Source organism: Barbus barbus (genome assembly GCF_936440315.1).
Source record: "Barbus barbus genome assembly, chromosome: 13".
Taxonomy (NCBI): domain Eukaryota; kingdom Metazoa; phylum Chordata; class Actinopteri; order Cypriniformes; family Cyprinidae; genus Barbus; species Barbus barbus.
Genome location: NC_136741.1, coordinates 21,023,890 through 21,036,707, shown reverse-complemented (window position 1 = coordinate 21,036,707; position 12,818 = coordinate 21,023,890). Strand labels below are relative to the sequence as shown.

At 37.4% G+C, this 12,818-nt stretch overlaps 1 protein-coding gene across 4 annotated transcripts in view; it reads left to right on the top strand.

Annotated features, from left to right (window-relative positions):
* LOC306879324 (dynamin-like GTPase OPA1, mitochondrial) overlaps window positions 1-7,007 on the top strand; it is a 41,768-nt gene extending 34,761 nt beyond the window's left edge. For all 4 annotated transcript variants that reach the window (XM_079432161.1, XM_079432159.1, XM_079432160.1 and 1 more), the window contains 2 exons: window positions 4,687-4,755; window positions 5,124-7,007. In XM_079432161.1, coding sequence (XP_079288287.1) covers window positions 4,687-4,751 — 65 coding nt within the window. In that variant the 3' untranslated portion in view covers window positions 4,752-4,755; window positions 5,124-7,007. The remainder of the gene's footprint in view (window positions 1-4,686; window positions 4,756-5,123) is intronic.
* The last annotated feature ends 5,811 nt before the right edge of the window (window positions 7,008-12,818 follow it).

The following is a 12,818-nucleotide window of genomic DNA, read 5'->3' as shown; positions in this document are numbered from 1 at the left end:
ACTCACAATATGAGGGTGAGTAAAGGATGAATTTTCATTTTTGGGTGAAATATCACTTTAAAATGACCATCAGTGTTGCCAAGAATTATAGGTGGGATTGAGTCCAATTGTGGCCACTTGCAATTTTGAGTGCAAGGTCAAAGTTGGATCTTTATGCTGACTGACATGCAGTTATGAGATCGTGCTTTTTCAACATGGGTAACTTTTGGTCTCAAGTGCTAATAGAGGGATGGCCATCTATTGTCCGGTTGACTGTTTTCTGGCTGTTCCACGTCTTGACTTGCCAAAGCCCTGTAATTAAATGCTTATTGGAGGCCAGGCTGGAGGGTGGCTGTGAAGGGGAGGTGAGGAGTTCAGCTTACACCTGGGTTGATACGGTGCTGTCTGCACAGCCCTCATAAGCAGGAGTCGCTCACGTAGCCCAAGGGGAAAATAAAGAGATAATTCCCATTATTTGCACCATCAGATGTTGTTCAAATGTTCTGACTACTGGGTATGTTGAGATGAATGTAACAAAAGTCTATTCATATTCTAGTCTATGTTCATTACCTGTAAAGTAGTCATGAAACCATAATCAATAGCAATCAGATGATAATTGTTTTAATGTTATGACCAATAACTAATAAATAGTTATTTGTTTTTTTTTATGTGGAACATAAAAGATGTTTTGAGAGATGTCAGGTTTTATTTTTTTGTCTATTCAGTGGTAGTCAGGGCTCCAGTGTTGTTTGGTTCCTGATGTTCTGCAGAAAATTGCATACAGGTTTGGAATGATGTGAGGTTGAGTAAATGATGGCAGAATTCACATTTGTGGGTGGTCTAGCCCTTTAATATATCCATTTCAGTTAATTCATTTTTTGCAAATTTATCATGCATCCCTATCAGTAATGGGATACATTTTCCATTGTGGCTGCATTTATCAGATTTAGCATTAGCATAGCTCTATGATATGTGGTCTAAGATATGTAATTCTAATAAGTGGATCAAAAGGAAAAATGCTGAAAAAATGGCTTTGTTGTATTTGGATAAAATTAATATATGACATTTGTTTGTCAAGAATGTCATTTTCAGCTATTTCTGGAAAATCAGCCTCCTAGTGGCTCACTAGTTGTTGCTGCATTTTAGGCTGTGATGGGTTAATTGTTTCAACATAAAAAGAATGACATACTTCATCTTTAACTGCTTGTGTATAAGATTTCACACACTCAAATAAGCCTGTTTTCTGATGTAAGCTGGAAGCTACCCTTGTGTTAAACCCTGAGGTTCTCCACAGCAGAACTCCGGCAGTGGTTTCTTTCCTCCTTCTGGCCAGATGTTTTAGCGATAACTTGGAGAGCTGATTTGTGGAAACACTGTTTTCCATGGGTTATACATCACTTTTGTCCCCTTCACTGATAGATGTTCCTGTGTGAATGTTCAGACGCATGAAGTTCCATTAATGGGATAGTTCACCCATAAATGAAAATTCTGTCATCGTTTACTCACCTTCACATTCCCAAAATTGTTTTGTACCCCACTGACTTTCAATGCATGAACAAAAACAGTTGAAATGTTTTTCGAAATATCTTATTTTGTGTTTTGAACTTCATATTTTTGTGTGAGAACAACCTCTCTGGTTGTCTTTTTGCTGTCTGAGAAGCTTTATCACACAGATTCGCACCTGATGTGACACTGATTTTCCATGGAATGTCTTCAGTCGTCTTGTTTCCGGGAAGGCGCGGTGGGAAACGTGAGCTGCTGAAAAGGCTGTTGCCACATTTTAATTTCTTTGCCATTTTCCCTATTAACGGTCGTGCTACTTGATGGCAAATACCGAAGGCCACCATTTATATCAAAAGGGATTGAGTTTCTCTTCAGCTCCTTGCAGCTCCATCTCCTTGGCGGTATCCCGTGCCCTGACTATCGCTTTATTCCTCGTCCTTCTGTTCTCCACGGCCACACTGTTTCACAGTCTAATTACAGGTCAATTAAGGGCTTTCTCCAGCCTTCTGCCGCTCCGGCCCAGGAGGCTTAGAGGCCCGCAAGAGTGGGAGTGAAAGAGATATCATTTCATGTGGAGATCAGGCGAGAGCCCCTTTCAAAGAAGGGATTGAGGAGGAATCCTGAAAGAGAGAAAGCCACCCCACACCTCCCAAAAAAGGAGGCTACTGGGACAGGGGCCAAAGGATTATGGGAATATTCATGACCAGATAAAGAGAGAAGACCTATGAATGGATGTGTCCAAAAGCTCATCTCTTAGGTAAACAGGGGTCTAAATGGAGTTTGGACCCTGTTCTTGGACTCACAGAAGCAGGGGAAGGAGCCGTTCTCTCTCCTGCGTCACATTTCCGAGGCGCTGAAAAGACCGTCTTGTTTTGGCCTTTTCTTAGCCGTCATTCTGCGTTCCTCAATGTGGAACAAACAGATGGCGACCAGAAATAAATATCTGTTTCTCACAATCTTTTTAGACACTTTAAGCCCATATACACACAAGTTCACATCATCCTTAGCTGTCCATTCTTCTTTGAAACTTCATTGGCTGTAAACGTACACGTTTTCAATTTGACCGTTTCCATGGATTTGCAGCATAGTAGCTTCCACCACGTCCTCTTCATTCATACCATGTCTAGTATTTTTGAGTCTCTATTTTTGTATTATAAAGTATTTTTTGATTAATAAAAATGGTACAACCATTACTATGCTGGTATAACAAAAATATATCCAACAGTATATAAATGCTAGGAATGCACAATATATGGGGCCTATGTTTTAGTTTTTAGTCAGTTGCTGTTTGCAGATATTTGATATTTATGTTCTCATTTTATTTATTTATAAAAAAAATTAAGTATAAAATCCCTAAGTATTACATATAAATGTATAATTTGTATTTGTAATATAATAATATATAATATTTATAATAGCAATGTATAATTTATAATTCATTTATAAAATGTAAATAATTAATTATTATGCTATATTCAGCCATAACATGTTAAATATCATAAAATCTTTAATAAATGTATACGTCACTGTTATTCAGTAACATAAAGTTAGATCAAGTATCCCCAAATTGTTCAGATGGAATGAATTTTATGAATGTTTTCCTGCTGCTATCCTGCATTTTTCAAAAAGACCACGGGTGGCTTGAGTTTCATCTCCACACCTGCCGTGTTATAAGGCCCTCTCCAAAACCTAATGCCTGTTATATTCGCTAACCTTCACCATTAGTCTTTATGTCCCTAGGCACAAAAAAAGATACTCAAAGTCTAAGCCACAAGATTGTGTGTGTGTGTGTGTGCGCAGGTTCTGAAGGGTCATGTTTCCAGGCTTCAGGATATTTGTGAAAGTTTGTGTGTCTGTACGTGTGAGCACGTGTGCGGTTGTGTGTGGGTCATAGTATAGTATTTCAGACCTTAGAGATGTCAGATGTCCACAAAGGCTGTTTTATTTCTTTCATCCTACTCCTCTGAGGAGAATGGGGAATCCCCACACCACAAATACACCTAAAACGGCTGCACGAGCCTCAGATGACAGTATTTAGTTACAGCCACAAACTTGTAGCCCAGTGTCCACTTGAAAAGCCCAGTTAACCTGTTGTCATATGAGACTTTTTTAGATTTAGATTTTGTTTGTTTGTTCTCACACTATTAGGCCACAAATGGCCTTACGTGCGTACATAACATACATAATATCTCTGTTCCAAAACTGAGCTGCCTTGCTCCCAACTGGTCAATGAAACTCACAAGTGACCGATTTGGAAATGACTTCAGGTTCTCAACTAGACTCTCAATTGAATTCAATGCAAAAATATAAAAAAATTAGTTTTTACTATTTTTTTTTTTTTTTTTTTTTTTTTTTTTTTGAAGGAAATAATTTTTATATTTATAATTTCTTACATCATCGGCCATCTTGGATTTGATTTTAATTTGATTTTATGTTTTTTTTTTTTCCCCCCTTTTTTTTAATGTGGATGGATCTCACCAAACCACCATATCAGGTGTTTCCTGTCTCATTATTTTTAAAATTTAATTGAATATTTTAATTTAAAAATTGTCAGATATTTTGAAAAAATAATTGAAATTCAAAATCAATAATTTTAAATTAAATGCAAAACAACCAATAAATTATTATTATCATTATTATTAATTTTATTATTTATTTAAAAATTTACTTTTTGTTTACTTTTGGAATCATTTGTGACCTGGACCTCATTGTGGGATTCACCCATGCAAGAACATAGATTCTAAATGGAGAATGAAACTGCATTTCAGATTGTTAACCTTTTCATTACCTTTACCGCACTATTTCACATAGTTAAAAGTTGTCACCCATTCCCACTCCTCCTCCATGACTCCCTGAAGGGTACAGGCTTTGAAGTAGCATGTGGAGGTGAGGAGGTGCAATAGAACACCACCTCTTCATCATCTGCTTCTCAACCGCACGCACCTTTTGAGTGCTGAACTATCAGTGGCCACCATCTGCTGTTTGAGTGTCAGAGAATGTACCCACAGTGGCACTTGACACGACTTGATACTTTATCTGCAGGAAGACCTAGAAATATCTGTATGCATATGAGTCCACTTGAAAGTGCGTCTTTGCAATGATGTGGCCAGGTTAGGGGTTTTCCCAGGAGAAGCTTGAACTTGAGAAGACTAGTGGCTGCTTTACTAGTATGTGATGTACTCACAATTGCATTTCTCTTTACAGAAAAAGTACGTGAAATTCAGGAGAAACTTGAAGCTTTCATTGAAGCTCTTCACAAAGAGAAATAGAGCAGTAGGTGGTTTTTATTTCTACTGCAAGGTTAAAGAGAGAATTTGATAGAAATATTTAATGATTCAATGCATCATTCATTATTAATATTTAAATATTTATATAAAATATTTAAATAAAATATTAATATTATTTGATGATATTATTTAATAATTTATATAAATATATTTTTTTTATAACTGTATTTGAAAATATGGCTGCCAAAGTAACACATTAACATAAAAAAATAATGCTAAAACAACTAAGAAATTCATTGTGTCCTCAAACTGTCATCAATCATCTTAAAAAAATGTGTTAAAGTTAATTAATGGACAGCCATATATATATGTATATATTTGAGAAATAATTCTTAATCTTTTGTCTTCTTTCAGGATCATCTTGTTTCTGGACAGTCATGCCCTTACAGAAGAAAATGCACTGATTAAATACAACATTTTTGCTCTTTGCCCTTTGTAAATGAACTTTCATCGCAGCTTCTTGTCTTCTCTGTTTTTAATGTATCCTGCTTCAGCTTTCAGTCTTCTCACACACATGCACACTCGCACTCTTCTCCCTTCAAAACAGTGAAAGTAAGCAAAGTGAGCAGGAAACCTGTTACGTTTGCTACATATTTAATCACTGTTGGAGAACAAGCACTTACTCAACTAGAGAATGGTACATGTCAGTGCCGTGCTTTATTCTTTCTTCCTCCAGCATTTAAAAGCCACCAATGTGTTCACCAGACATGTTCTACGAGAAACCAGTCAGACAGACATGCACATACATCATCTCGCAATCCCTCGTTCCTAATAAAATACTTTGTCCGGGTCTCTCTTTCCCCTGACTTTCTTTATTAGTTAAGGTGATGTTTATGGTGAAGCCAAAAGGTAAAATGCATCTGTTTATTGATTGGCCGAATGTCTTATCACCAATTGCCACCTGCATTCATGTTTTGGAGCTGTGATTTCACAATGTTTATACAACATCTCTCTTATTCCATATTCACAGGTAGTGAAGTCACAGTTACAATTATACCAGTAGACCCCCATATGAATCCTTTGTAATTATTTTGTAGAATCTGCTATTGATATATGCAGCTAGTAGATCTCATCTGCACCTCATTTGCTTGTAGTCATCCTTAGCTTAGTTTAAGAAACGACTATGAGGCTTGGTCCTAAAGATGCAGAACATTTCTTTATAAGGAGACCAGATCACACCATCTGCTCACACAGGTGGATAAAAATGCATTGGCATATTCTGTTTGTTCCTTTGGCCCTACACACCATTTCCTCTCACTTTGTTTTGCTTTATTTTGTCTTTATTATCTGATTTTCATCAGTCATCTTCAGGTTTAGTGCACTTTTAATTCTTTGCTTGCACATTTTATATTTTGTGCCCTTTTTGTGGTCTCACTGGGTTTTATATAAAATCCACATTGATGTCCTTATAATTTTGAGTGTAAGGGACACCACACCTTTGTTCCTGGTTGCTCATAAATGTAAATGGGTAAATATACATGTACTTGTAAAGTATCACTAGAGTAAGCTCATTAAAATCATGGATCTGTTGTCACAACGGGAAAATATCTGCGTGTGGTGCTTGTAACAGAATATCTGTTGGTCGATTTATTTTTGTTGTAGATTGTAATGTTTGCATGTGCCCCATCAGATGTGGTTTATTTATTAAATTGGTGTTAGAAAAAGGAGTAATAAAAGTGACTTTAAATGTATGTTAAACAGAGTGGGTGGGTGTGGACAATATCCAACATGTGTGTGAATTTCTACTGTTGAGAATTTAGCTTGCTGTTAAATTAACGATTGCTGTTAAAATTTTTGACATGTTTTCTCAGTTGGTTTTACACTGGTTAAATTATAAAGCATTTGTTGCACTTGATGATTGGAAAATATCTATTGAAAGAGTTGGTTTGACCCTGGCCTCATCAATATGCAGTTTTTATGCATGAATACACAGGCTAACCAGAATAAACACCAAATTTCTCACTCATCCCAATGTTGTAATTAAGAAAAAGACTATTAAAATCTCCAGCTCCAAAGGCCTTAGCTCTCAACTGGTGGGGTTTTCAGCATTCCTACAGTTCAAAAAGTAGAACATGGTGCTAGCTATGTTAATGTTGTGAATTCGATTCCCAGGAAATGCATGAACTGATCAAATGTATACCTTGAATGCAATTTAAGTCACTTTGGATATACCAAATGCATCAGTGTTAAATATAATGTAAATTAGTTTTAAAAATAAAATTATTCAATTTTGATCTGACAATGTTAGTCTTAATGGGATCTATGCACTCAAGCTGCCTATACTTCTGCTAAAATTTCAGTGTTCACGAGTTTCCGATATTCTCCCATAGCAAACTGTGGGAGATTATGTGTGTGTGTGTGTGTGTGTGTGTGTGTGTGTATATATATATATATATATATATATATATATATATATATATATCCCTAATGGATAACAATTTTCAAAATTCATGTTTTTTCATTGTACGTTCCAATTAATCTCAATCAAACTGCAGTTGGGTTATTTTGATTAAGTAAAAATTACTAAACAATTTAAAAATACAGCTAACTAACAAAATAAATCATAATAAAAATATATTTTTTTACATTTTCAAAAATGTTTGTGCAAATAATAATAATAATCTCTCTCTCTCTCTCTCTCTCTCTCTCTCTCTCTCTCTCTCTCTATATATATATATATATATATATAGTACATGTAATATTTAGTAAATAATTTTATAACAATATTACAGTAATGAGTTACTATAATGAGCTGTACCTTTAGTGTGAAGTTGAATTGTATCAATTTTGCTTTATCCTGTTGTGCAACACTTCAAGGTATAATTTGCTCACAGTTTCCATAACTGCACTGCGGTGGCCACGGAGACTTAAATGTTGCAAATTGTTCTGCAATTTGATCTTAAAAGGGAAAATTACATTACTTCATTCTTTGGAACACAAAAGAAGATATTTTGGATAATGTTACCAACCAAAAAGCATTTCATGAAAAACAAATCCACAGAAGAAAGACAATTGTACAGGTTTGTAATGACATGAGGGCGAGTCAATTATTATTATTATTATTAAATTATCCCTTTAAATGCATTTTTGAACTTTGAACAGTACACTTTGTTAGTGTGTTTGTTGCCACTTAATGTCCAGAATGAGAAGCACTGCCCTAGATCAGTTTACAAAAAAAAAAAAAAAATGCATTTAACAGTGTTATTTTGAGTTACTGTATAATAGGCCATTTCTAGATTTGTATGCATACGAGTCTATGTATGTCAATGTGCATTTCCTGCAGCTAATGAAGCTGGAATGATGTATGTTAGGTGTGAGTGGCCCTTGCTCTGAGGTATGACTCTATGCTCCGTGGCCTGTGCTCATCAACAGTGCAGGGTTGTGGAGCCGGGCCTCTGGGCTACGTGTGGAAGTGTGGGGCCCTTGAGCTTCTCAGCTCCAGCCCTCACTGATGAATAACACAGTGGGCAAGAGGTCTTTAACTCCTGGGCATCCTCTCCCATTTCACAAGGCCTAGATTGTTACTGGTATCGTTACCTCGCTGGAGGGGTACGGAGGGAATTGCGGGGTGTCTGTTTTTTAGAGAGTGCTCTATTTCTTTTCCAGCACCTGAGGGGCCGCACGCATACATATGCTCCAGCCTCTCTCACGTCTTGGAGAATGATTATATTCCCCGTTTGTTAAAAAAGGATAGTCTGAGAAGGAGGAGTGTTTGGAGGGGAAAAAAGAGAAAGACTTTAAGCTAATGACTCTGTAGCGTTTCAATAGGGGCGAAGAAGAAGTCAACCTCCAGCGAAATGCCTTTGTGCTATCAGATAACCGGCTTCTGAAGACGGGGGAGGACACACTATATGGCCATTAGCATCTCCAAAGGCCGTCACGTTGACTAATAGCCCAGGCCACAACGCCACAGTGGCTCAGTTTGTGTTTTTCTCCATTATGTGAGTGACACAAAGGAGCTGAAGACTGGTAAAGACCTGTCAAATATGCCACCACTGCCGTTGATCACAAAGCTTTATTTTTCCCTCAAAAGACACTGACTTGTTCTGTCTATGCCCCTTCTGTCATCCGCCCCCAGTCTACCTCACCGCCTGCCTATTTTGGGGAGGGTGGCCATGCAGTCACTTTGTGAATAAAGCTTGGGAAAAGGAAATAAATTCAGCAGTTCAGCACTTGGGCTGTTTTGACTTTTGGCCAAAAGCTAATGACAATTGCAGTGAAGCCATTTGCTATGTGTACTCTTGATACTTTGAGTTCTTTTACTTTTAAATATTTGGTTGGGAATTTTTTTTTACTATTTACTATTTGGGGGATTTTTTTACTATTTTTTTTCTAAAAACAACATTTTAAACAAACTTTATTGTTCTTCTTGTGTTGGTTCTAACCACTTTACCTTATTATCTGTCATGTGGAAATAAAACAGGAGCTTAGCAGGACTCTAAAAAAGAACTAAAATGGAACATTTATGAGTCAAATGACTTTTTTTTTTTTAGTTGACAAATTACAGAATTGCTTGATAAAGATGGTTGTTCAGGAGCACCAGTGCACGCTTTTACAGCAACAAAAGTCTTTGATTTGCAAACAAATCACTAGTCTGAAAAAACTTTTGCACTGGTTGTTTTTAAAACTCAATCAAAACTATTTAGCTCATGGAAATTTTGCTGCCTTACGAAGTTTTAATTTGGTAAACAAAATGAATTAAAAACTGAATTAAAATAACACTAATCTGCAGTGTTGCAGTAAAATTAAGTAGATTGCATATTTTTACATTTTGGATGTATTATGATACATTGTTTTTCAAAACCCCTTCATCACCGAGTGTCATCGTGCCTGAGAAAAGCAACAGGCTTCATTCACCCTTTACTGTCCCCTGGGCTCTTCGCTTTATGTCGAGGAGAGAAACCACTGCACAATTGGCTATTGTGTGTATTATGTTTGAGGCATCTTCCCATTGCTGCTGTGGGGTCCATTCCCCCAGCTGAATTAGGCCCATGGGGATTTTGACCAAGGCACGAAGGTCACTTATTTTCTACCCCATCCCCCTGGCCTACGACTTAGGACGTGCCATAAATTACTATAACTATTTAGCATAGATATTAGCCACCGGTTGTGACGCACATATCCCTATTGCTTATGGGAGAAGTTGAATAGATCCACGATTCAGTTTCTCAAGCGCTGGATGTGTCATTTTTTTCTTTCTTTCTTTCCTTCACTATTCATCTGAATAGTAAAAGTGGGAAAAATCAATAAGATGACCTCACTGTCTCATGGCCTGGAATGTCATAAATGAATTAGCTCCTTTGTTAGGGGAACGAGGCCATTTAATGGATTCCCGATGGCAAATCTATATTTCGGCTCCCTAATCCCTTGGTGGCTCTTTTCCACTCACAAGACAAAACAAGCCAGGCTCTTTCTCTCGTACATAAAGGGACACAAATGCTTACTGTTAGAGGTTTAATTTAACATGCCAAGCGCTGGGAGTAAACACGCGGCATCCCGTGAAAGGCTCTGTGATGGTGCGAAGGCAGCGAACGAGGTCCGCATCATGACAGGCTCCCACTTTCATGTGGAGATAAGGGCTGCTGCCATGGCAAACTGATCAACAACAGAGTGCCGCCTCTGCTGGGCCGAGCGACTCAGCCTGGGTGAATTTGCATGGACTTAGAGGGATTATTGGGGTATTCATGGCAACCTCAGGGCCAGCAGGTGAGGTCCTGGCTCAGCTTCCTCATCCTTTAGGTAAACACGGTACGGAGAAGGGACGAAGGGGGGATCAGTTGCCAGGATGAAAGTGTATCCACAGGCTGGCTGATCCCTCCTAGCAGAGTGGCTCTTGTAGGGGCTTCCCACTACTGCGTAGGGGACTCTAAGGGTCGCATTCACTGTGTAAGTGGTATAGTGTGTCTGCACCAAACGGCGTCTGGTGACATTACTTCATTGGCAAGAATGGTATCTTAGCAGATGCTAAAGCCTTTGGCAAACAAGTGTAGAGCCTTTGGATTGAAGCGGAGATTCTTTACAAGACCAAATGCTGGTTGCATTTCCTCTGTAGCTTAGCAGCACTAGATAAGACCAAATTGAATCTAGTTTAAATTTTGGTAACACAATTTGGTCCTTGTTACATGTACTAAAGAACCAATGTAACAATAAATTATACATAATTAACTAACTTTAAACCAAACCCCCATCCTAACCCTAACCATATAGTAAGCACATTACTCAGTACTTAAATGTATAATTACACCGTAACAAGGACACCATAATATAATTTGGATCATTTTGGATCATTTTTATTTATCCACCATTATTTATACCCTTATATTAACTATTATATATGTATTTTTGCTAACACTTTAGAATAGGGAACACTTATTCACTATTAACTAGGACTTTTCCCTCAATAAATTAATAGTTAGTAAGGTAATTGTTAAGTTTAGGTATTGGGTAGGATTAGGAATGTAGAATAAGGTCATGTAGAATAAGGTATTAATATGTGCTTAATTTGTTCTAATAAATGGCTAATATTCTAGTAATATGCATACTAATAAGCAACTAGTTAAGAGACCCTAAAATAAAGTGTTACCAAATTTTTTATTAAGTATTTTATGCTAACCAAGCCTGTATTTATTTGAACAAAAATTCAGTAAAAACAACAATATTGTGAAATACCATAACCATTTTTTTTTTATTATTATTTTTTTCTAGCATTATTTAATATATTCTAAAAAGTAATTTATTCCTGAGATGGCAAACTGAAAACATTTTTTTCTTCTGGAAACAGTGATGCTTTTTTTCATGATTCTTCAATGAATAGAAAATTCAAAAATTATAAATTATAAAATTCTTTTATAATAATAATATTTATATTATTAATTTACTGTCAATTTTGATCAATTTTATGTGTCCTTGCTGGATAAAAGTATGAATTTAAATAATAATAATAAAAAAAAACTTACCCCAGACTAAACAAAAAGTGTTTAAACAGGAAACTTCAAATTAAGTGTCACATGACACAAATTCTTAGTCCAGGATGTGTCGGGTGAGCCTACACAAGATTAATCGTTTGTCCTCGTGAGATACACAAAATACCTTGTGCACGCAGGCATGGCATGGAGCCCAGTACCTGGTATGAGCCCTAGAGTCCCCAGAGTATGCAGCTGATAAACATCACTGGTGTTCCTATGGATACTGTGGACACCATGTTTATTCACCTGCTTGTTATAGGGAGGGAACATCTCCCCGGTCTGATCTGAAAGTATACATCTCCAAGCATGAGGATGCTCGTTCTGTGGTCAACACACCCACAGGCCTGCTCAAATATTGGGTTAGGACCTTGAGGACGGTTGATACACACCCTACAGCCTTTGACAGTTGCTGCCTAATGGCCATTGTGTTCATTGTCCAGGCTGACTGCTGTGCCCCTCACCAGACCAGGACCTGCCCTTTGCAGCCAGGGGACAAGAATGTATGTGTGTAAATATGTGTCCATGTGGGTGGGTGTGTGCCAAGACTGTTGGTTTGTGTGTGTACGGGGGGGTGGCGATTGCCTATCGCTGTGATCCTGTGCTCAGGAATGTTTGCTCTGACAATAGACAGCAACTGTAGTCTGTCTAGTCCAAGACCTCTCCAGCCTCAACTCAAACAGCACTTGCAAAGCAAGAGGCTCTTCTTTATCTGAGAGACGTTGCCCTTCTTTAGGACGGGGAAGGTAAATAATTACAAGGCTTTAATAGGTGGATAATGTGCTCCCAGGGTGCCAGGAGTCACCCTAAGCAAACAGGGCGATCCATCGGCTCTCTTGCAAAGCACGTCCCAGTACATCACACGCTTTTATAGACACTACCAGGACGTGCCATCTGCAACCTGTAAGAGCAAATCCTGCTCATCTTGAACAGTAGCTATGTTTGGAATGAAATAGCTTACTGCACAGTATATACTGTATTCCTGTATTTTTAATATCTTTTTTGATGAATCTTTAGACTTTATTCTATCATCTAGACTTTCTTTAGACTATCTATCTATCTATCTATCTATCTATCTATCTATCTA